This window comes from Leptodactylus fuscus, chromosome 1 (genome assembly GCF_031893055.1).
Source record: "Leptodactylus fuscus isolate aLepFus1 chromosome 1, aLepFus1.hap2, whole genome shotgun sequence".
NCBI lineage: Eukaryota > Metazoa > Chordata > Amphibia > Anura > Leptodactylidae > Leptodactylus > Leptodactylus fuscus.
This window is the reverse complement of record NC_134265.1, coordinates 63,077,605-63,103,445: the sequence shown is the minus strand read 5'-3', so window position 1 is coordinate 63,103,445 and position 25,841 is coordinate 63,077,605. Positions and strand designations below refer to the sequence as shown.

At 45.5% G+C, this 25,841-nt stretch overlaps 1 protein-coding gene across 1 annotated transcript; it reads left to right on the top strand.

The window, feature by feature from the left end:
* Nucleotides 1–440: 440 nt before the first annotated feature.
* On the top strand, nucleotides 441–6,069 carry LYSMD3 (LysM domain containing 3). The gene is made up of 3 exons (XM_075262441.1): nucleotides 441–524; nucleotides 1,873–2,153; nucleotides 3,614–6,069. Exons 2-3 carry the CDS (start codon nucleotides 1,884–1,886, stop codon nucleotides 4,115–4,117), a joined length of 774 nt encoding a protein of 257 aa, XP_075118542.1. The 5' UTR covers nucleotides 441–524; nucleotides 1,873–1,883; the 3' UTR covers nucleotides 4,118–6,069.
* Nucleotides 6,070–25,841: the final 19,772 nt, after the last annotated feature.

The window sequence follows — 25,841 nt, the reverse complement described above, 5'->3', positions numbered from 1 at the left end:
TGTCACAATCCTATTCCATTCACTTACAGTGGTGTAGAAGTCACAGGGCGACACAGCCATAGCCTTATGGATGTGCTGTGAACACACTGTGAGAATTAGCTTACTCCCAGCAGGGGGCAGTCTGTACATACTTTTGATTTCATTATGTTCTTCCATGTATCTGAACACTCCAATCCATGCATGCTAGGAGCCTCGTGAAACTACCAGAGTTTCATGAATAATACACTCATATCAAGGCCTCTTCATTCTGGCCAGTGGGGAGATAAACCACCGCCATGTAGTCTATACAAACTCTAATTCCTGACTCTCACAAAGGCTCCTTCTGCCCACACTAAACATGGCACCAGGAGGACTCATACGTCTTACGTCACACGTACGTGAAGGAATTCATGCGCGCAGGTCGCGGTTTGCGGACGTGGCTTAGAGAATGCGCGTTCCCTGTGCCGGCGGCGCGCAGGCTGGAGAGCAGAGTGGACGGTGGCCGAGATGAGTCCTGTCAGGAGAGAGGAGGCCGAGAGATGAAGGTGAGAGTGGGCAGTGCCAGGGAATGGCAGGGCACCTGCTGTTCAGTAGGAGTCTCAGTGTGGTGCTGGGCGAGGGTCTAGAGCGGGAATATAATACTGCTGAGGGGTCAGGTGAATAGTGGTCAGTGAATGGTCACGTTTGTATCTCTTCTGTCCTGATCCGTGTAGTGTCCATGGAGGAGTTTTGTTTCCAGGTTTGTTTGTTTTCACGTTTATGTCAAATTTACAGCTATTTCCTTGTTATAATGTATTGTTTAATTTATAATTATTATTTATAATTTCTGATATTATTAATCTGATGATTGCAGTTTCTGGCAGATGTGTTCAGGATCCAGAATCAATATGGGCATCATTGCCTTACCTTACATTACATTGGCCTATTCTCTGACACGTTGCACCACAGTGCGGTATAATATAGCTACTATACCTGTGTGCCGCTGCTTACAGAAGTGACTTACTGGTCTAGCCTGTCCATCCTGTGCTCCTATGTTCGTCACCATGTCACACACTGTCACCTCTCCTGGCTGGATTATCTTTCCTTAGAGCTGGTCCTTCTCCCATCCCTCATAGAACTTTAGGGAAAAAATTTGACAAATGGGTGTAACAAGGTTCCTTGTCAATTACCTCTGTCCCTCCATACTCATTGGGTAATGTCCTGTGGTGTAGGGACTGACCCCAAACACCTGCTAACACCCAGATATGCACCCCAAAATGGTACTGATGAAAACTGCAGCTCTTGTCACAAATAACAAGTCCTCATATAGCTCATTCATTAGAAAAGAAAAAGATGTGGCTCTTGGAATATGGTTTTAATGAGTAAAGCTTGAAAATCAAAACTATGTAAACTGACTATTGCTGTCAACTTATCAACTGCTAGAAAACATTAAAGGGGTTGTCTGGGTAGTTAAAGTTCCCTCAGTTCATCTTGATGATGGACCTGGGGTTTCCGGCCTGGTTCTGATCTCCAGATCACGTGATCAGAATTATCCCCAACTCTGGATCGCTCTGCCTCCTCCCCTGATCTGGTGACTATAGTAAAGGTATAGCAATTACTTGTGAGAGCAGAAGAGCATGGAGGGTGTGGAGTGACCTGGGAGTCAGGGGCTGGTTCTGATCATGTGACTCACGGTTCAGAGCCAGTTTGGAATCCCTCAGTCTATCATCAAGAATGTGTTGGATGGATTAATGTCATTTATATCCCTGGAAACCCGTTTAAGCCCCAGCACACCACAAAAGTCAGCACAGATAGTTGCATATATGTTTCCACCTATCCATTCATAGCACCTATAGGTCATACATTTTCTATTTTTATGTGTTTCTAAAACAGCATCTGTAATGTCTCCTGCAGTTGAGCTGAAGATGGCTAACAGAAATGAGCCTCGGAGTTACCTGAAACCAACATCAGTGTCCTCATCAGCGTCGGGTCATAGTTATCACTTTGCATCCATGACTAACCCTGAGAATGAAGTGTCCGAAGAAGAGGCAGAAGAATATGAACTACGGCCACGAGGGAGAGAGAAGACTAGAAGAAGCACATCCAGAGAACGTCTTGATGATATCATACTGATAAATAAGGACATTGTGGAAGGAGACACAATAAATTCAATAGCCCTACAGCATTGTTGTACTGTAAGTGTTGAATTGGTAAAACTTCTATTAGTAGTCTTAGAAGGCTAACGCTGATGTCTCCTTATGTCATGTTTTACTGGGTTATGAGACAACCTCTTCATGTTTTAATTGTTCTTGTACTTTTTCGTATGACCATATAACGTGTTCCTGTTCATAGTGGTCACATCAGACACAATAGGGCAGATTTACTACTGTGGTTATGATATGACCCTGGCAAAAATAATACTCAATTTTCCAATCTCTGGCGCTTTCCTTGTGCCCTTTTGGTCTTTCTTGGTTTTAAGCTAAGGCTTGTAACTTTGCATGACTGCAGTAGTGACAAGTGTTTTGTCACTTGTCATGCTGACAGGATAATGCTGAAGCCGGGTGAATTGAGACTGGGCGGGGGCTCAAGGAAGCATCTGTGTGGGAGCAGTAGGGGATTAGTAAGGTGACTATTACGCCTTTAGTTGTTCCATACCACTGTCAGCTATCTGAAATGAGTAAACTTCTTTCAAACGGTAGTGATGATATATACAGTATATTAGAAAGCTGCTGGATTTTTTTTTTTTTATAAGGCTATATTGAATGCTGAGGAACAAACCTTACAGAGAACCACAGTAGTAATGAGGTTGTACCACAGGATAGGACAAAGGTAGGTAACTTTCGGCACTCCAGTTGCTGTCAAACTACAACTCCCAGCATGCATACTTCCTCTGCTGTTCTTGGAACTCCCATGGAAGTGAATGGAGCGTGTTGGGAGTTGTAATTTCACAGCAGCTGGAGAGCTGAAGGTTGTTGACCCCTTGGATAGGAGATAAGTGTCCGATCACGGGGGGGGGGGTCCACCTCTGGATTTATGAGAACAGGAGTCCCAACTGCCCCTGAGTGAATGCCATGGTGATTCTGCACCTTGCCAGTTCATTCCCCTCTATGGGCCTGCTGAAGAGAGGCTGAGTACAGTGCTTGGCTGTGTCTGGGTGTGTCAAAGATCTGAATGGAATAGCAGCGGTTATGTCTGACCTTTACACTAGAAAGGAGAGGGACTCCAGAACCCTGTGATTGTGATTGGTAAGGGCTCCTGCAGTTAGATTCCAGCCAATGAGACATTTGTGGATACTTGATGAGTCTGCTTGCAACCCAACTAAGGATGAGGCTACACACTGCAGAAAATCTGCGTTATTTTTTTGTACAAGAGTGTCTTTAAAGGAAGGGGAACTATAAAGGCACTTGTACTGTTTCCTTCTACGAAATTCATTGTTGGTTTTGGCTCAGGAAAAACACTGCAAGAAGAAATGTAGGTTTTCCACGGTGTGTGTCCTCAGTCTTACATGGTAACACTGCAGGCTTTTGCATTTTTCCTTAACGTGCTTGTTTCTAGCTGTAGAGTGACATATATTCCTATCAATGTGGTTGAAGCGGGAATGGCATCCTGTTAGTTTACCAGTTTATTCAGTACATGTCCATAACTCTATCCACAGGTTGCAGACCTCAAGAGAGCCAACAACCTCATAAATGAACAGGACTTTTTTGCATTACGGTCAATAAAAATTCCAGTAAAGAGGTTCAGTTTACTGACCGAGACTCATTTCTCCCCAAAAGGAAAGACCTCAAAGACTGTACCTACCCAGCCGCCTCTAGAAGACCAGGAGCTCTACCCAGCTCTTGAAGCACTTTCTCCTGAGACGGTGGATTCTTTTTTACAAGAAGTGGACAGAGACATTGAACAGATTGTGAGGGTCACAGACCTGAAGAAGGAAAATCTGCATGAAGTGGTTTCTGCCTTTAGTCAAGAACTCCATTTTGAAACTGAGCTCAAAGTGTCTCGACAAAAAGATCCCTATCATGGAGCGGACTGGGGTTTGGGCTGGTGGACGGCGGTTGTGATTATGGTTATTGTGGGAATAATCACTCCGATATTTTATTTTCTTTATTATGAGGTTCTCAACAAAGAACCTCCTTCTAATTCTTCACATGGAGGTTGATGTTTCCAAAGTAACTTTGCTATTGAATTCCAAGTGCAGTCGGTGATCTTATCGAAGCTATTGTGAGAAGAGACGGCGAGCTGAGCAGTGAATACATTAGGTGGGCTCATCTTGAGAGCCGTATTGCAGATCCTTCTGCAGAAGCACAGGAGGCCAGTGATGGACGTCCCTGGGCCTCCCATTTTATACAGTTTTATTCTGTTGATTTCTGTTTGATTCTTATAACAAAAATGGTCACTCTCTATTGGACACTATATGTTGAGATGAGCGAGTACTGTTGGGATCAGCCGATCCGAACAGCACGCTTGCATAGAAATGAATGGACGTAGCCGGCACGCTGGGGTTTAAGCGGCCGGCCGACGTCAAAGCGGAAGTACCAGGTGCTTCCATTCATTTCTATGGAGTGTGCTGTTCGGATCGGCTGATCGCAACAGTACTCGCTCATCTCTAACTACATGTACTCAAGTATTCTCTTCTCGGATCATCCCTTCTAAGGGAGAATATCTCTGTACACTTCGTCTCACAGGCTTTGTAGCTGTCTAACAATGTGACAGGCTCTGTCGATTTTTCCTTTAGGTTGGCCTACATATCATCACAGGCTTCTGTGCTGAACCAAATCTAGATCAACGTTGGGAGGGCAGAGTATTCCTGGCACAGTATTATGATGTCTGAAACCAGTCTAAAGCAGTAACGTTACATTGAGGCTATCTAAAATAAGCATTACTTATCTGTTTAACCCCCTCCTGGTCCAGTGCTCCTTCTCTGCTGCTCCCTGTCACTGGTTGTTGACAGGGTTGAGGTGGTGCTGGATTAGCCGGGAATTTTATTAAAGTTATTGTCCAGTTACATCAAATAAATGTTATTGTATAATGTAAAGTTATACAATTTTTCCAATAAACTTTCTGTGTTAGATTCTCGCTGTTTTCTAGATCTCTGCTTGCATTCATTCTTTCTTTACTTCAGTGGATAAAAATCTTTCCATTGTCATGTGATGAACGGCTTGTTATGCTTGGTTCACATCTGTGATCAAGGAGTCCACATGGGGACCCCCCGAACAGACTACCGAACGCAACTGCAAGCGGTGTGCAGTGACAGCATATGTACCCTATAGACTATAATGGGGTCCGTATGCTTGCCGTGCGCTGCCCGTACGAATCATTCAGACAGGAAAGTAGATTGTGAAGTACTTTCCTGTCCGCGTGTTCCCTGCGGAGATCTGGCGGCAAGCACACGGATCCCATTATTGTCTGTGGGGTCTGTGTGCTTTCTCTGGTACACCGTGTGCAGTTGCTTTCGGTATTCCATTCGGGGGGGTCCTCATGTGGACTCATTGAGCGGAATACCTAATGCAGATGTGAACGAGGCTTTACGGTCAAAGTTATAAAGAGCTGTGCATCTGTGCATTGTCACATGACCGTGGACTGGTTTTTATTCACTGTAATAAACAAAGAATGACAACATACAGCGATGTAGAAAACCAGAGGAATCACTACAGAAAGTATATTGGAAAATTGTAGAACTTTTTTCATTATACAAACATTTATTTGCTGAAACTGGAGAACCCCTTTAATTTACACCATTCCCTGGCTGTGACCTATCTTGGGAAATCCCTTTAAGGGCTTATTTACATGGCTGTCTCTGATCCTGGTTCCTCTTCATATTTTCAGAAAAACAGAACTCTAGAAGGGAACATTAACTTTGGATACAGATATGTATATGAGCCATAGGGAAATACTAACCTTAAAGATAGGTGAATGTTACATGAGTATATTTAGCATTGCAGTGCAATTGCTCTTTTATGTGTGTGATTTAGTTTTGTACTTGCTGCCAAATTTGTATACTGTGGAAAATAACCACTTTATATTTCGTATTTCTCATACTAAAGTCTATGAACTGCCACTTCAAATGTGTGCTTTTGTATTCATTGCCCAGATTCACAGTCTTGGTTAATATCTAGCTCATCAAAAGTGGTCCTAAAAATTATTGTATTGTAGATCAGGCGTGTGGTCTGATGGAAAAGGGTGAGCGGCTCCACATGTCCTATCATACTGAAGTGCGGTATAATTCAGCATGTGTACTCACGTACAGTACTCTACGTCAAGATAGACCTGGGCGATTGTGACCTGAATCAAAATTGTGATTTATCAGGCATTTTACCTTGATTATGATTAATGGCAAATATTTAGGCCATACCTCTTTTTTAAAACCATACCTTTTTTTAAAACTATGCCCGTTTTGGAAGTATCAGTATGTATTGAGTAAACCTCGCAAGATTCATTTGGTGGCTTCATTTGGACCGAACATGTCCAAACTGTTATACAGTATAATCTGAGGCTCAGAGGGGATGAGCAAGCATTAAAAAAAAAAAAAAAAAAAAAAAAAAAAAAAAACAACAACTCTCTCCTGGGCTCCAGAGTGACTCCCACTTCTCTTTGGGCCTTTTTACTGATTTCAGGGTGTACCAAGGCCTTTGATTGGGCCTCGGCCACACCTGACCATTATGTTTGTTCATCACAATTCAATGTGATCTTTGAGGATCAAGGTGGTGGGGTGGGGTGGTTGATTTGGGGTATAACAGTCCGTGGAGTCTCATCTTCCTCTTAGTTGGTGGCCGCTATATGGGGAGGTGGGGTGGTTGATTTGGGGTATAACAGTCCGTGGGGTCTCATCTTCCTCTTAGTTGGTGGCCGCTATATGGGGAGGTGGGGTGGTTGATTTGGGGTATAACAGTCCGTGGGGTCTCATCTTCCTCTTGTTTGGTGACAGCTGGACACGTATTGGGCAGCGATCTCCACAGTGGCCGCTTCTTCTCCCAGTAGGATGTAGAGTTTCCTCTTCTCATCTGCAGATGTGAAGTCTGGGATGTGGGCAGAGTGTCTTTGAAAGTAGACGGCCCTCACAGCTGAGTATTTGGTACAGTGTAGCAGGAAGTGGGTCTCGTCTTCTAGGGCGCCCTGGTCACACTGCTGGCACAGTCTGTTCTCCCGTGGCTTGTACGTCTGCCTGTGTCGCCCCGTCTCCTTCACCAGGTTGTGGGCGCTCAGTCTATACCGGCTCAGGGTCTGTCTGTGTTTGGGGTGGCGTATTCTCTTCAGGTAGGTGGCCATGGTGTAGTCTCTTTGCAGCGACTGGTACACAGTGAGTTTCTTGGAGTTATTTATTGCGCTTCTCCATTCCTCGATGTACTGCTCTCTGTCTCTCTCAATGACTCCTTTTATTTGAGCCTTGTTCAGGGCATGTTGGGGGTTTGGCTTGGCAGATGGCTGATGCTTGGTTGGGGGGTATCAGTTTTTCTCGGGGCTCTGTTACTCAGCCACCCAGAGTATAATAATTGTTCATGGGTGTCCACAATGGGACATAATAGTGTGTGTAGGGGCCATTATGGGGCATAATACTATGTGTAGGGGCCACTATGGGGCATCATACTGTGTGCAGGGGCCACTATGGGGCCTAATACTGTGTGTACAGGGGCCACTATGGGGCATAATAGTATGTGCAAGGGTCACAATGGGGCATAATAATATGTTGCGCTTCTCCATTCCTCGATGTACCGCTCTTTGTCTCTGTCAATGACTCCTTTTATTTGAGCCTTGTTCAGGGCATGTTGGGGGTTTTGGCTTGGCAGATGGCTGATGCTTGGTTGGGGGGGTATCAGTTTTTCTCAGGGCTCTGTGGCTCAGCCAGGCTTGGTGGTGGTAAGAGCCAGGACTGCTGCCCTGTATGTCAGTCCAGAATGATAGCGCTCTCTTCTGCATGGTGAGCCATAGGGGGAGTCTGCCTAGCTCTGCCCTGCAGGCTATGTTGGAGGTGCTGCGGTGGACATGGAGCAGGTATTTGCAGAACTCCAGGTGGAAGTTCTCTGTTGGGCTGGAATCCCACTTTGACTAGTCTGGGTAGGTGGCTGGGCCCCAAACCTCACTGCCATAGAGAAGGATCGGAGCGATAACTGCGTCAAATATCTTCAGCCAGACCCTCTCCGGTGGTTTGAGGTGGTACAGTTGTCTTCTGATGGCGTAGAAGGTTCTGCAGGCTTTTACTTTCAGGGTTTCTATTGCTGCTTTGAAGCTTCCTGATTGGTTGAGCTCCAGCCCCAGGTAGGTGTAGCTGTTGGTTTCCTCCATAGTGGAGCCGTTCAGTGTGAATTGTGGGGTGGGGGCTTTGTTGTGGCCCTTCTTCTGAAATACCATGACTTTGGTCTTCTTTTGGTTGATGGGTAGGGCCCATGTGGTGCTTAATTTTTCCAGCACTGACAGGCTTTCTTGGAGGTCTTTTTCGGTGGGGGACAGAAGTAGGAGGTCGTCGGCGTATAGCAGGAACTTCACCTTACGGTCGTTCAGGGTGAGGCCTGGAGTTGGTGAGGCCTCCAGGGCTGTAGCCAGTTCATTGATGTAGATGTTGAAGAGCGTTGGGCTCAGGCTACAGCCTTGTCCGACCCCTCGGGCCTGTTGGAAGTATGCTGTCCTTTTCCCATTCACCTTCACACTGCACTGGTTTCCGGTGTAGGAGCTCTTCATGACATCATATGTTCTTCCTCCTATTCCACTCTCTAGGAGTTTTAGGAGCAGGCCTTGGTGCCATACTTTTTACTTTATACTTGTACCATGTTAATAACTACTGTAGCTTTCATTCACAGCTTTCAGCCTATGTAATGCCTACTGAAATGACTCCTGTAGCTGTGATGTGACCAAAAAAACCCCAAACACCTGACATCAGTGACTTTGTGGAACACGCTGTAACAAATACTACGGTGTTTATTGATAGTCAGGCATGTGGACAGATAACTATATAAATTCCATACAGAATTTTGAGCATGACAATAGCAGATCTGTCATAAAAATATGTTTTGTCAGCAATAAAATATACCAGACTCTGCTGTTGGTCACTGTGAGAAGATAGATTGGTCATACTGAATACACAGCAGATTTGTAAAATTGCAACTGGATTGCGTTTATACATCAGTTTTATGGTCAATTCACATGGAGTAAATTGGCGCTTTATTTGGCACTGAATTTTCAGCGCTAAAAAAAAAAAAAGCCTCCCATTGATTTCATTGGGTGCTGCTAGCTATATTTTTTTTGCCACTAGTGGGAAAAAAAGAAGCTATCAGCACCCATTGAAGTCAATGGGAGGCTTTTTATTTTCTTTTTTTTTTTTTTTTTTAGAGCTGAAAATTCATTACCAAATAAAGCGCCATTTTCCTCCGTGTAAATGGACTGGCTCTATGCACAAGACCATGTGCTTTGTCAGTGTGAAAGCTGGCCCATATGTTTCTATGGCCCTGTGTATGCTGCAGTTAACCTGGGGTAAAACTCAGGGCAGATCCTATTCCTGTCCTATCAAACCTATATAAACATGGCCACATAAAAATACAATCAGGAGAATCTGTATGCAACAATACCACTAAAATGCCAACAATGTTACAGATCACAGTGTGATAATAAAATATCATCCTCTAATTCACAAGTCATAAAAATATGACAATAAATAAAGTAATAGAAGGGAGGACAACATGCAGAGATTACATAAAACAGCGGTTCTCAACCTGTGGGTCGCGACCCCGGCGGGGGTCGAACGACCAAAACACAGGGGTCGCCTAAAGCCATCGGAAAATATATATTTCCGATGGCTTTAGCAGCTGAGAAGCCGCGCTCACTGTCTGCAGCAGGGTAGGTCCTAGTGTACTGAAGAACCTGTGATGATGTCATGACCATGTGATCGGACTCTGGTGTGGGCGGAGCTATTCAAGACAGTGCCGAGTTACACATGAAGAGAAGGCTGCAGTGAATGGAGACTGGAAGGTAAGATGGAGGGAGGAGACAGCAAGTGTAAGCAAGGGGTGGGAAGGGGATGCAAGCAGTGTGTGAGCATGATAGTGGGATTCAGGCTGTGTGTGAGCATGATAGTGGGGTTCAGGCTGTGTGTGAGCATGATAGTGGGGTTCAGGCTGTGTGTGAGTACGATAGTGGGGTTCAGGCTGTGTGTGAGCACGATAGTGGGGTTCAGGCTGTGTGTGAGCACGATAGTGGGGTACAGGCTGTGTGTGAGCACGATAGTGGGGTTCAGGCTGTGTGTGAGCACGATAGTGGGGTTCAGGCTGTGTGTGAGCACGATAGTGGGGTACAGGCTGTGTGTGAGCACGATAGTGGGGTTCAGGCTGTGTGTGAGTATGATAGTGGGGTTCAGGCTGTGTGTGAGCATGATAGTGGGGTTCAGGCTGTGTGTGAGCATGATAGTGGGATTCAGGCTGTGTGTGAGCATGATAGTGGGATTCAGGCTGTGTGCGAGCATGATAGTGGGGTTCAGGCTGTGTGCGAGCATGATAGTGGGGTTCAGGCTGTGTGCGAGCATGATAGTGGGGTTCAGGCTGTGTGCGAGCATGATAGTGGGGTTCAGGCTGTGTGCGAGCATGATAGTGGGGTTCAGGCTGTGTGCGAGCATGATAGTGGGGTACAGGCTGTGTGTGAGCATGATAGTGGGGTTCAGGCTGTGTGTGAGCATGATAGTGGGGTTCAGGCTGTGTGTGAGCATGATAGTGGGGTTCAGGCTGTGTGTGAGCACGATAGTGGGGTTCAGGCTGTGTGTGAGCACGATAGTGGGGTACAGGCTGTGTGTGAGCACGATAGTGGGGTACAGGCTGTGTGTGAGCACGATAGTGGGGTACAGGCTGTGTGTGAGCACGATAGTGGGGTACAGGCTGTGTGTGAGCACGATAGTGGGGTACAGGCTGTGTGTGAGCACGATAGTGGGGTACAGGCTGTGTGTGAGCACGATAGTGGGGTACAGGCTGTGTGTGAGCACGATAGTGGGGTACAGGCTGTGTGTGAGCACGATAGTGGGGTACAGGCTGTGTGTGAGCACGATAGTGGGGTACAGGCTGTGTGTGAGCACGATAGTGGGGTACAGGCTGTGTGTGAGCACGATAGTGGGGTTCAGGCTGTGTGTGAGCACGATAGTGGGGTACAGGCTGTGTGTGAGCACGATAGTGGGGTTCAGGCTGTGTGTGAGCACGATAGTGGGGTACAGGCTGTGTGTGAGTATGATAGTGGGGTTCAGGCTGTGTGTGAGCACGATAGTGGGGTTCAGGCTGTGTGTGAGCACGATAGTGGGGTTCAGGCTGTGTGTGAGCACGATAGTGGGGTTCAGGCTGTGTGTGAGCACGATAGTGGGGTTCAGGCTGTGTGTGAGCACGATAGTGGGGTTCAGGCTGTGTGTGAGCACGATAGTGGGGTTCAGGCTGTGTGTGAGCACGATAGTGGGGTACAGGCTGTGTGTGAGCACGATAGTGGGGTACAGGCTGTGTGTGAGCACGATAGTGGGGTACAGGCTGTGTGTGAGCACGATAGTGGGGTACAGGCTGTGTGTGAGCACGATAGTGGGGTACAGGCTGTGTGTGAGCACGATAGTGGGGTACAGGCTGTGTGAGCACGATAGTGGGGTTCAGGCTGTGTATGAGTATGATAGTGGGGTTCAGGCTGTGTGTGAGCACGATAGTGGGGTACAGGCTGTGTGTGAGCACGATAGTGGGGTACAGGCTGTGTGAGCACGATAGTGGGGTTCAGGCTGTGTATGAGTATGATAGTGGGGTTCAGGCTGTGTGTGAGCACGATAGTGAGGTACAGGCTGTGTGTGAGTATGATAGTGGGGTACAGGCTGTGTGTGAGCATGATAGTGGGGTACAGGCTGTGTGTGAGCATGATAGTGGGGTTCAGGCTGTGTGTGAGCATGATAGTGGGGTTCAGGCTGTGTGTGAGCATGATAGTGGGATTCAGGCTGTGTGTGAGTATGATAGTGGGTTCAGGCTGTGTGTGAGCATGATAGTGGGGTTCAGCAGATTTAGTGGAAGAGAACTTTTGTGATTAATCACTATGTTTAAATGATGTTTGATTTGTAGCAATGAGAATACATAATGCATATCAGGTACTTACATTCCGAATCATAACTGTAGCAAAATTAAGGCCCGTTCACACAGAGGGGGCAGATTATGCCGTGAAATCCACGTCATAATCCGCCCCCTCACAATGGCGGTCTATTTAGACCGCCAGGCTTGTTTTTTGCGTGAGCGGCATGCTGCCGCTCACGGAAAAAGAAAGCGGGCTGCCCTTTCTTCAGGCGGATTCCGCGGCTCGGTGAGCCACGGCGTCCGCCTGGCGGCAGCAACCTCCAGGGTTGGCCCATTCATTTGAGCCGACTCCGGGGGGGGGGGAAGCCGCAACAGTCGTGGCAAGCGTGTTTTGACCCGAGAGTGACGCAGCTCTCTGCGTCACTCTCGGTGCCTAAATCTGCTATAAATCCGCTATACCGCCCCCTGTGTGAACTAGCCCTTACAGTTATGAAGTAGCCAACAAAATTATTTTTTGGTTTGGGGTCACGGCAACATGAGGAACTGTATTGCGGGGTCACGGCATTAGAAAGGTTGAGAACCACTGACATAAAAAGATGTGTCTGTACATTCATCATCCTGAAAAGACCAAAATAGGGGTATAAAACAATGCTGCCAAAAACAACCCTAAACGTATACCTATAGCAAGATGAAACTCACATAAGGGACACATAATATCATACAGACCATGGCACCGCTCCGTCAGCATGGGCACACTAGATGAAGTGAAAAGATCAGAGAAGGCATGGAGTAGCGTACAGGTGTTTCCGTAAGTATAAATGACATGCTGTTATTTCCAAAACCGCATCAGTTTTGGAAATTGCAGTGTGTCCACAACGTTTATTTTCCCTCACTGTAGGGAAGGGATTCGCTACAATTCCATCCACTTTAGAGTGACACTGTGGGCAAACCGCGCCATTTACAAGGTCTTGAAACATGGTCAGTGTGTTGACTGCAGATTTATTATCCTGTTCAGTTCAGCCAAACAACAGGGTTAGAAAAAAAAAAACATGATAAAAATCAGACCGCACATGGACCCATTGTAGTGAATGAGCCAGGGGCGGGGTAGCAGCTGCCACGGGGCCTGGGACATTAGGAGCCCGGCGGCAGACGCCACTGCTGCGAGTTTTTTTTTTTTTTTTAACTAGGCCATTACCGGCTAGAGTTACTCTATTTACTTAATGATCTTGGCGGGGGCTGTGCGATAAGTGATGCCGCGTGCCCCACAAACACTATTATTATACCCGAGTATAATGATCGGAGGCCCGGAAGAGGTAAGGGAACATAAAAAAACAGTGATCCAAGTGAAAAACAGATGTCCGGCAGCTCTCCGTTTAAAATATAACTTTTGTTGTATCAACATCATAAAATGACCAAAAAATTGATGTAACGAAAAAAATAAGTAAAGAGAAAACCCCTAAAAAACGCAGACGCGTTTCGGAACGTCTAGTTCCTTCCTCAGAGCGTAACTAAATCGCTAAGGCCTAAGTTGATATAGTACTGTTGGAGAGCTGTGATGGATGAATAGTAAGTAAAAGATCATTCATAGAGGATTATAAAGATCATCTAGTATATTGATTGCCATCTAGGGGATTTATGCTGCAGGTAAACTGAAAAGACGCATCTAATGTGAATAGACCCGAAATAGGTACCATTTAAGGAAATAAGGTTGTAACACCAGTATAATCATTTTTTTAGACACAATGGGATTGTGAGTCCAGGTTGATGTTTATGTGATATGGCTCTTCGGATTGTGCTTTTCCTCTTTTTTATGTGCTGATCATTGCAGATTGTGAATTGTGGGAAGTACTTCTTTGGATTGAGATAAATGTTTATAGTGTGTATCCAGACATATAATCCTGTGTTAAGAACTCCAGGTGATTTGGATTAATAAGATTGGCCGGAAGCTCCCACCCTGTTGGGAGACTATATCAACTTAGGCCTTAGCGATTTAGTTACGCTCTGAGGAAGGAACTAGACGTTCCGAAACGCGTCTGCGTTTTTTAGGGGTTTTCTCTTTACTTATTTTTTTCGTTACATCAATTTTTTGGTCATTTTATGATGTTGATACAATAAAAGTTATATTTTAAACGGAGAGCTGCCGGACATCTGTTTTTCACTTGGATCAATATTACACGCTCTTGGAATAGAGTGTTTTGCCGTGCACCCCGAACGATTGTGAACATTCAAAGCCTATTTGGAGACTGTCAACTCATAGGTGAGCCTCACCACTTTTTTTCTATATATTGATAAAAAAACAGTGTTAGGGCTTATTCCCATCTGCGCCCTGGTCTCCGTTATGCAGGTTTCTGTTTCCTACATGAAACTAGGCAGGAGACGGAAACCTGCAGTCATGCTTCAAACCCATTCATTTGAAAGTGTCCGGCCGTGAGCGACGGTGAGAGTTATATGCTCTCCGCGGCAAAACCGTTTTGTTTTTTTTGTTTGTTTTTTTAACTGGACACAAAGTTGGACATGCAGGACTTTGTGTCCGGTTTAAAAAACCGGTTTCCCCACAGAGAACACAAAACGCTCACCGGCGCTCATGGGCAGACACTGACAGGTTTCCGTCTTCTGCTGACAGAAGATGGAAACCTGACACGGAGACCTGAACGCTGGTGTGAACCCAGCATTACTTACCTCTCTGGGCTCCAGATAGGCTTTGAGCCCACTTGTGTGATGTCCCTAACGTCATATGACCGGGCCCGTGTCCCGGGTCATGTGACGTCCCAGACGTCATTGAAGATGGCCGACACCACCCAGGAGTGCAGCGGAGCCAGGGATAGGTAAGTGACAGTATTTTTTTTTTATCTTGGTATCCCCCTTGGTCTCCAATTATTACACTTTGAGTCTGAAAAGACCCCAGAGTATAATAATTGTTCATGGGTGTCCACAGAGGGGCATAATACTGTGCGCAGGGGCCACTATGGGGAATAATACTGTGTGTAGGAGCTATTATGGAGAATAATACTGTATGCAGGGGCCACTATGGGGCATAATAGTGTGTGCAGAGGCCACTATTGGGCATAATACAGTGTGCAGGGGCCACTATGGGGCATAATACTGTGTGCAGGGGCCACTATGGGGCATAATACTGTGTGCAGGGGCTACTATGGGGCATAATACTGTGTGCAGGGGCCACTATGGGGCATAATACTGTGTGCAGGGGCCACTATGGGGCATAATACTGTGTGCAGGGGCCGCTATGGGGCATAATACTGTGTGCAGGGGCCGCTATGGGGCATAATACTGTGTGCAGGGGCCGCTATGGGGCATAATACGGTGTGCAGGGGCCGCTATGGGGCATAATACTGTGTGCAGGGGCCACTATGGGGCATAATACTGTGTGCAGGGGCCACTATGGAGCATAATACTGTATGCAGGGGCCACTATGTGGCATAATACTGTGTGCAGTGGCTACTATGGGGCATAATAGTGCACATAGGAACGCGGGGGGAGGGGATTGGTTGGTCGGGGTCTTCGACGTCAGGCGGGGGGGAAGGGGCGTGTCAAAAGTTCGCCACGGGGCCCGCCATTCCTAGTTACGCCAGTGGAATGAGCCAATCATACATCTCGTTTACTCTCTTCTCTACTCACCCTGGTCTTCCATTTGCTCCGTTTTTCACAGGCTAAGGCCTTACATAGTGGAAATGCAACGTTTTTGGCTGCTGCAGATACAAAACTAAACAACAAAGCTGAAAGGAATGCTAAAACATAGGTAACAATAAAATACAATATATATGTATACATATACAATAAATACAATACAATACAATATGTACAATGTATAAAAATATATATATATATATATGGGAAGGTATCTACCAACAGACAAGAAGGGGATCCTATACAGATAATGGTCTATTATGTAGAATGTAATTTATGTAAATATCCAATATAATGGAAGACAGTAACTAAATAAGCAGCACTAGGGGTAGGTAGTAAATAAGCCCTGTAGCAAACTACTGCTAGCATATACAAACCACAAAGATGCAATAAATTGATTAGTGATGCAGGTGAATCAATAATATAAGACAATGACTAAGTCTAAGTATAATATAACTAGGAAGTAAGCAGATGTATAAATCACTAGGTGACATGCAACTAGTGGCTGCATAAGCAAAGTATCACAGACAATGCATATAAGGCAAATCACATAAGGCAAGTGGACCAATAGTAGTTATGCCAAAATAGTCACAAAGTAATAAAGTCTCAGTATGAATACAGAGACAGTAGAAGATCAATATCACAGGGTGCATTCACACTACGTATACAGCAGCTTATTCTGAACGTAAAACACGTTGGGGTATTAATGGGCTGCTTCTTTCACTACGAGCACTCCCATTGAAGTGAATGGGAAGTGCTGGTGTGTACGGCTACCTCTGCTCATGCCGAGCTGTACACGCGGGCACTTCCCATTCACTTCAATGGGAGTGCTCGTAGTGGAAAAAGCAGTCCATTCATTTCTATGGGGAGCGCTCGTATGCCGGCTCCCATAGAAATGAATGGGAACTGCTTTATACGCGCTGATTCTGAACGTGTTTTATGTTCAGAATAAGCTGGCGATTACGTAGTGTGAATGCACCCTAATGGCATAGTGAAGTATTTAGATAGTCAGAGAATACACCTACCCATAGTGACTGTATGGTGCAGGACCAGGATCAGAGGAAACCCTACCCCAACGCACGTCTGCCTTCTTCTGGGGGCAGTGCATCACTAATCGATTTATTGCATCTTTGTGGTTTGCATATGCTAGCAGTAGTTCGCTATAGGGCGTATTTACTTTTATTGTGACTATCTTTGGCATAATTACTATTTGTCTACTTGCCTTATGTGATTTGCCTTATATGCATTGTCTGTCATACTTTACTTATGCAGCCACTAGTTGTCCAGAGGACGCCGATCTGAGTTGAACACATACGCAGCTGAAGCAAGGAGCTGACACAGATCAGCTCCTCGCTTCCCCGCTGCCCGCCTCTCACCCTGACACATGCGGCTGAAGGAAGGAGCTGACACAGGTCAGCTCCTCGCTTCGCCGCTGCCCGCCTCTCTTCCTGACACATGCGGCTGAAGCTGCTCGCGTGCTCGCTTCTCCGCTGCGTCTCTCTCTCGCTGACACATGCGGCTGAAGCGAGGAGCTGACCTGTGTCAGCTCCTCGCTTCGCCGCTGCCGCCGGCTCCTGGCTTGTAGACGCGATGTACAAGACAGGAGCCGGCGGCAGCGGCGAAGCGAGGATCTGACCTGTGTCAGCTCCTTCCTTCAGCCGCATGTGTCAGCGAGAGAGGCGGGCAGAGAGCGGCGAGGGAGCGGAGGAGAAGGTAAGTTTAATGTGGAGGTGGAACGTGAATCTGGGGGCAGATGAAGGAGAGGACGGCATGACACTGGGGGCAGAGATGTGGGGACATGAATCTGGGGGCAGAGATGGAGAAGACATGAATCTGGGGGAAGAGATGGAGAGGACATGAATCTGGGGGCAGAGATGGAGTGGACATGAAACTGGGGGCAGAGATGTGGGGACATGAATATGGGGGCAGAGATGGGGGACATGAATCTGGGGGCAGAGATGGAGAGGACATGAAACTGGGGGCAGAGATGTGGGGACATGAATCTGGGGGCAGAGATGGAGAGGACATGAATCTGGGGGCAGAGATGGAGGGACATGAATCTGGGGGCAGAGATGGAGAGGACATGAATCTGGGGGCAGAGATGGAGGGACATGAATCTGGGGACATGAATCTGGGGGCAGAGATGGAGAGGACATGAATCTGGGGGCAGAGATGGAGGGACATGAATCTGGGGGCAGAGATGGAGGGACATGAATCTGGGGGCAGAGATGGAGAGGACATGAATCTGGGGGCAGAGATGGAGGGACATGAATCTGGGGGCAGAGATGTGGGGACATGAATCTGGGGGCAGAGATGGAGGGACATGAATCTGGGGGCAGAGATGGAGGGACATGAATCTGGGGACATGAATCTGGGGGCAGAGATGGAGGGACATGAATCTGGGGACAGAGATGTGGGGACATGAATCTGGGGGCAGAGATGGGGGACATGAATCTGGGGGCAGAGATGTGGGGACATGAATCTGGGGGCAGAGATGGAGAGGACATGAATCTGGGGGCAGAGATGTGGGGACATGAATCTGGGGGCAGAGATGGAAGAGGGACATGAATCTGGGGGCAGAGATGGAAGAGGGACATGAAACTGGGGGCAGATGAAGGGTGTATATGAAACTGGGGGAGAGATAGAGGGGGGACATATAATTTACGGGTGACTGTAGGAGGATTATACTGTGTGCGGGCACATGAAAAATTAACAAGTGGGCGGAGTCAACACAAAAGTGGGCCGGGCACATTTTGTCCCTCTTTCAGTTCTTCAAAAGTTGGGAGGTATGATATATATATATATATATATATATATATATATATATATATATATATATATGAAAAAAAGCAGAGAAAAATGCAGCAGAAACAGTTGAAAAGTGCTAATGAAAAATAAAGACGACAGCATTTTTTTTTAATTTTTTTTTATTTATTTTTTTATTGTGGTTGCAAATGAATATACGGATGGCATTCGGAAATACACTAGTACGTCTGTATATTATGTATAGTGCACACAACTATTCTTAGCCAGGTTGTCATGGAAATAACTTGATCTTGCAATAATCATGTCCTAGTTACTAATGCAGTAAAAATGGACAAGTATAAGCGACAGGTCCATGAATTTAAAGACATAAAAAAAAAAACACTAAAAAACCTGCACTTTTCTGTACAGAACAGGGTCCGAGTTCTGGGTTGTAATGGCCCCAGCAGAGCCATGTCCATATCTATCATGAAATATACTGGACTTTATCACCTACTGGCGTGAGGTTTGGATGAACCCCATATAACCACAGTGCACTATAAGAAATAAAAGCCATACAGGGATCGCTTGTCGTGGGCAATACATTGACAGAAATCCTCACAATTGACTGACAATTCCTCATCCTGATGCTATATTCATATGACCCAGTCCTCAGCCATGCGTTTCACATGTTCTTGCCGGATTTATTTTTTCGCACCAACCGATTTTCTTCAATGGATGAATCTGATCTGTGAACACAGATCTGAGAGCCTGATCTGTAAAAAATAGAGCATGCGCTATTTTTTCATGGACTGCAGATGTGAAACATAGATAGATGTGTGAATAAGTCCTAGAATCGAGGTTGGTCCTGACAGGGTTAAGGTATTGGTCCTTGTGTGTCATGGAGGTTACAAAATAATTTCCTATCCCTCTGCTGCCACCTAGTGGCGAAATGTTATATTGCAATTTTCAATCCACAGCAGTAAGATTAACATTTGGCTCTGTTCACACATTATTACTGAGTTTACTAGTAAAGAAATAAACCAATATATGCAGATTAAGGCCTTATTCACACAGTAGGGATGGACATGACACAACATGTCCGTTTGTTTTTCTATCTTTGATGGCCAAGTGTCATCCATTTTTCAGTAGTGAAAAAAAAAAAAAAATCGGATGAATTTCATTGGTCTTTCTTTTTTGACCCAACTAACTGATCTGTTTTTAACCAACGTCAATCCATTTTACATCAGCTAAAAATGAATGCACTAATATCCATAGGGTTCTTATGTATCTCAAAATGGACAGAGAGAGACTGTCTTTTTTGTTAGTGTGAAAAATGGACCATCTAAAATGGACATGCGAATAAACACATTGAATTCGATGTGTACTGAAAACGGACAGCAGCAAATATCCGTTTTTCACTGTGATGTGAATAAGTCCTTATAGGATGGAGTTAATTCCAATCTTCTTGCTCTAGGTCTCTTTCTTTCCTTTTCATACTCCCAGCCTAAATCAATGATTTTTCAGCCAATTTCCATCTATTTTTAGACACCCCTAAATACTACATTTTTGTGTTATCTTTAGGGGTGATTTATTAGTTACGAATTTTTTTTCCGTCCGTTTTGCTGAAGGCAACTTTGCAAATTGATAAAAAAAAAATGTATAAATTTGTTGCATTTTTGTAAATTATCTGGACATGTTCTGATGATGTCCGTGGTATAGCAGCGGCTCTGTCGCATTCAAAGGAACGGGGTTAGGTTACAATAATCTTATACAATGCATGGCACTGTGTCTGATATTCAGTGAAGAGGCCACAGCACTGTATCTGAGAATGCAGCCTTTTTAACCCCTTTACACTATTTCACGTAGATGCACGTCAGGGAATGTGGTTAGTTCCCACGTGCCTGTATGTGATGGAGATTGCACGGGCTCAGAAGCAGAGCCCGTGCGATCACCATGGGAGCCCGGCTGTATCTGACAGCCAGGCTCCAGCTGTAACAGCGGGGACGATGATAACACTGATCCCCGCTGTTTAACCCTTAAGGTGCAGGCGGTCAATAGTGACCGCCCCATCTTAAGTGTTTCAAACTGAAAGTAAAAATGCCGGCGGCATCGGGAGCCGGAGTTAGCTGTAACACACAGCTAACATCCTGCTCCTTAACCCCCGATCAAAGCTTTGCCTTTGAATACGGCGGGCAAACGTGTCCGCCGTAGCCAATGGGCTCTGCCGGGTTAAGGGGACCCTGGGCACCCCCCACAGTGAGATCGGGTGGTGCCCATATGAAGTATCTGCAGCCAGACCAGGGGTCTGTACAATGACCCCAGGCTGCCTGCAGCCCCCACATACCTGGCTGATCCTGCCAGGAAGGGAGGAAGTTCCTCTATAGACTGCTATACAAATGTATTGCACGTCTATAATGCTGAATCACCAATCCAGTCCCTAGTGGAACATCAATAAAATGTTTAAAAAACAAACAAAAAAAAGCACAGTTTAAAAAAAAAGAATTAAAGTCTATGAAAAATAAATAAATTAATCAAGCAAAACAATAATGACTTTTTGCCATCTCACCTCATTAAAATGCTATAAAATGAGATCAAAAAGTCACACATGCTCCAAAACAGTACCAATAGAAAGCACAGATCGTCGCGCAGAAAATAACCCCTCAACCAACTCTGTCAACTGAAATAAAAAATGCTACACTTTACATAGTTACATAGTACATAGTTACATAGTTGATGAGGTTGGATAAAGACATCAGTCCATCAAGTCCGACCTATAACCCTACAATCCCTACAGTGTTGATCCAGGGGAAGGCAAAAAACCCCATGAGGCTCATGCCAATTGCCCTATTTCAGGGGAAAAAATTCCTTCCCGACTCCAAATCTGGCAGTCAGTATAAAAACCCTGGATCAACGTGTCCTTAAAATCCAGAGTCCATAACCTGTACTTCTCAGAAGATGGCGATGCAAAAATCATTGATTTCTTTCCACAAATTGATTTTTGTTCTGCAAAACTAGTAACGCATAAAAAAACAATATTAATGAGGTATCGCCGTAATCGTATTGACCCACAGAATAAAGGTCACATGTTACTTATATGCTACGCTGGGTGGAAAAAAAGTTAAAAAGTAGAGATGAGCAAACACCGTTAGATCGAATACATATTCGATCGAATATCAGGCCGTTCAAGGTGTTCGAAACACCACGAGGCAAACGCCGTAAAGATTCGTATCCCCTCCCACCTTCCCTGGTGCTTTTTTTGCACCAATAACTGTGCAGGGGAGGTGAGACAGTAACTACGACAACAGATGCATCGAGAAAAAAAAAATTTCGTCGCGATCCCTGTCAGCTTGCGATATGCCGGAGCTGACTTTTTCCCATAGGAATGCATTGACCAGCTTTGATTGGCCAGTGTACAGCATTCGGCCAATCAACGCTGGGTCTGCCGGAGGAGGCGGAGTCTAAGATCGGTCCTCCTCCTCCTCCTCTCCGTAGCCCCAATGCATGGAGTAATGGAGTTGAGCTGCCACCTGCCATGAGCTCATTTGCATAACTATCTCCCATTGGCTGGCTGGCTGGCTGGCTGGCTGGCTGTCCGTGTGCTCCTGCTGTATGAAGTGAATGGTGAGTTGTGCAGCTGCACCTGCCAGTCATCTAGCGCTGCTGCTTCTTCTTCTTCTTCTTCTTTTTCTTCTTCTTCTTCTTCCAGAGGAGCCCACTTCCTGCGTAAATGTAGTTGCCATAGGCAGGTCAGCCCTGCTCTCATCCATTCCAGCTCTTGTCTTTCATCCCAGCGTGATGATGGCTTAATTCTTGGGGAGGGAGACTGGCCTATTTCGCAGCAGGCGCCGCCGCCACCGCCCTGTGTTCCTTGACTTCTGCCTGCCACCACTCCCCAGTCTGTCTGGCAACACAAAGAAATCTAGTATCGGAAGCCAGACCCCCATCAACATTGGGACCGCACAGCAGATCCCCATACGCGCAGCCCACTGCCAGAACCTAGTAAAGTATAGGACGTAGCATTCAGGTACAGCAGGCGCAAAGGGCTGAGGAACAGCAGCACCAGCAAATCTAGGGATCATCCTATAAATAGCACGGCAGAAACCCCTCTCCAGGCAAAAGGGTTTGCAAATAGAAAAAACAATCCGGTCTGCCAGCAACTTGTATGGATGGAAAAATGTCCATTAATTGGAAAAAGCAGTAGAGGTGTGAGGACCGATACGTGGCGTACTGCTTTTTCCAGTCAAGGCTGAGGCCCCACGTTGCGGAAATGCAGCTTTTATTGTTACAGATTTTTTTTTTTTTTTTTTTGAGACAAAGCCAAGAATGGCTACAAAAGGAATAGGAAATATATAGGAAGTCCTTATACTTTTATCTTCTCCTCAGTCCACTCCTAGCTTTGGCTCAAAAAACCGCAACAAAAAAAGCTGCGTTTCTGCAATGTGGGGCTTTAGCCTCAAGGACATTTTTCCATCCATACGAGTTGCTGGCAGACCGGATAGTTATACATATATATATATATATATATATATATATATATATACAGTCCTATGAAAAAGTTTGGGCACCCCTATTAATCTTAATCATTTTTAGTTCTAAATATTTTGGTGTTTGCAACAGCCATTTCAGTTTGATATATCTAATAACTGATGGACACAGTAATATTTCAGGATTGAAATGAGGTTTATTGTACTACCAGAAAATGTGCAATATGCATTAAACCAAAATTTGACCGGTGCAAAAGTATGGGCACCTCAACAGAAAAGTGACATTAATATTTAGTAGATCCTCCTTTTGCAAAGATAACAGCCTCTAGTCGCTTCCTGTAGATTTTAATCAGTTCCTGGATCCTGGATAAAGGTATTTTGGACAAACAATTCAAGTTCAGTTAAGTTAGATGGTCGCCGAGCATGGACAGCCCGCTTCAAATCATCCCACAGATGTTCAATGATATTCAGGTCTGGGGACTGGGATGGCCATTCCAGAACATTGTAATTGTTCCTCTGCATGAATGCCTGAGGATTTGGAGCGGTGTTTTGGATCATTGTCTTGCTGAAATATCCATCCCCGGCGTAACTTCAACTTCGTCACTGATTCTTGAACATTATTCTCAAGAATCTGCTGATACTGAGTGGAATCCATGCGACTCTCAACTTTAACAAGATTCCCGATGCCGGCATTGGCCACACAGCCCCAAAGCATGATGGAACCTCCACCAAATTTTACAGTGGGTAGCAAGTGTTTTTCTTGGAATGCTGTTTCTTTTTGGAAGCCATGCATAACGCCTTTTTTTTTATAACCAAACAACTCAATTTTTGTTTCCAAAATGAAGCTGGCTTGTCCAAATGTGCTTTTTCATACCTCAGGCAACTCTATTTGTGGCGTACGTGCAGAAACGGCTTCTTTCTCATCACTCTCCCATACAGCTTCTATTTGTGCAAAGTGCGCTGTATAGTTGACCGATGCACAGTGACACCATCTGCAGCAAGATGATGCTGCAGCTCTTTGGAGGTGGTCTGTGGATTGTCCTTGACTGTTCTCACCATTCTTCTTCTCTGCCTTTCTGATATTTTTCTTGGCCTGCCACTTCTGGGCTTAACAAGAACTGTCCCTGTGGTCTTCCATTTCCTTACTATGTTCCTCACAGTGGAAACTGACAGGTTAAATCTCTGAGACAACTTTTTGTATGCTTCCCCTGAACAACTATGTTGAACAATCTTTGTTTTCAGATCATTTGAGAGTTGTTTTGAGTAGCCCATGATGCCACTCTTCAGAGGAGATTCAAATAGGAGATCAACTTGCAATTGGCCACCTTAAATACCTTTTCTTATGATTGGATACATCTGGTTATGAAGGTCAAAGCTCACTGAGGTTACAAAACCAATTTTGTGCTTCAGTAAGTCAGTAAAAAGTAGTTAGGGGAATTCAAATCAATAAAATGATAAGGGTGCCCATACTTTCGCACCGGTCAAATTTTGGTTTAATGCATATTGCACATTTTCTGTTAGTACAATAAACCTCATTTCAATCCTGAAATATTACTGTGTCCATCAGTTATTAGATATATCAAACTGAAATGGCTGTTGCAAACACCAAAATATTTAGAACAAAAAATGATTAAGATTAATAGGGGTGCCCAAACTTTTTCATAGGACTGTATATATATATATATATATATATATATATATATATATATAGTTTAAAAAACATAAAGGGAACACTCAAATACCACATCCTAGATCTGAATGAATAAATGAAATATTCTTATTGAATATTTTGTTCTGTACAAAGTTGAATGTGATGACAACAAAATCTCACAAAAATCATCAATGGAAATGAAATTTATTAACCAATGGAGGCCTGGATTTGGAGTCCCCGTGTCCCCCCACCCCTCTTCCCCAAATTAAAGTGGAAAAACACACTACAGGCTGATCCAACTTTGATGTAATGTCCTTAAAACATGTCAAAATGAGGCTCAGTAGTGTGCGTGGCCTCCACGTGCCGGCATGACCTCCCTACAAGGCCTGGGCATGCTCCTGATGAGGTTGCGGATGTTCTCCTGAGGGATCTCCTCTCAGACCTGGACTAAAGCATCTGCCAACTCCTGGACAGTCTGTGGTGCAACGTGACGTTGGTGGATGGAGCAAGACATGATGTCCCAGATGTCTTGAATAATGATCCAGCAGAAGCCTGAAGAGTACTATGGTCTATTTACTAGGAGTTGTTGGATGGTGGGCCCCCAGAATCATTCTATTTGGGCCCAAGGAACCTCAGTCTAAGGGCTCGTTCACATCTGCGTTGTTCGGTCCTTATTGCAGGTTTCCGTTTCCTGCATAAAACAGATGCAGGAGACGGAAGCCTGCAGGAGACTTTCTCACCCATTCATTTGAATGGGTGAGAAAGCTGTCCGGCCGTGCGCGGCAGTGAGCGTTTTGCGCTCTCCGCCGCGAAACCGGGTTTTATAATCCGGACACAGAGTCGGACATGCACTACTCTGTGTCCGGATAAAAAAATCCGGTTTCGCGGCGGAGAGCCTAAAACGCTCACCGCCGCGCACGGCCGGACCCGGTCTATGGTTTCCGTCTTCTGCCATGCAGAAGACGGAAACCATAGTACGGAGACCCTGAACGCAGGTGTGAACCCAGCGTAACTCTTGTGTCGATCAGGGGTCTCAGATAACTCTAATTGTAGGTATCTTTTGACATATCTGTAGGACCCTCAAATGGGGTCCTGATGCACTTAGCTAAAAGCCAGAGGGGCCAGTGCCTGGTAAAGATCTTCAGATCTCAGAATTTGAGATGAGCGTGTACTGTTGGGATCAGCCGATCCCAACAGCACGCATGCATTGAAATGAATGGACGTAGCCGGCACGCGGGGGGGTTAAGCGGCCGGCGTCAAAGCGGAAGTACCAGGTGCTTCCATTCATTTCAATGCGTGCGTGCTGTTGGGATGGGCTGATCCCAACAGTACTCGCTCATCTCTACTCAGAATGAAAAA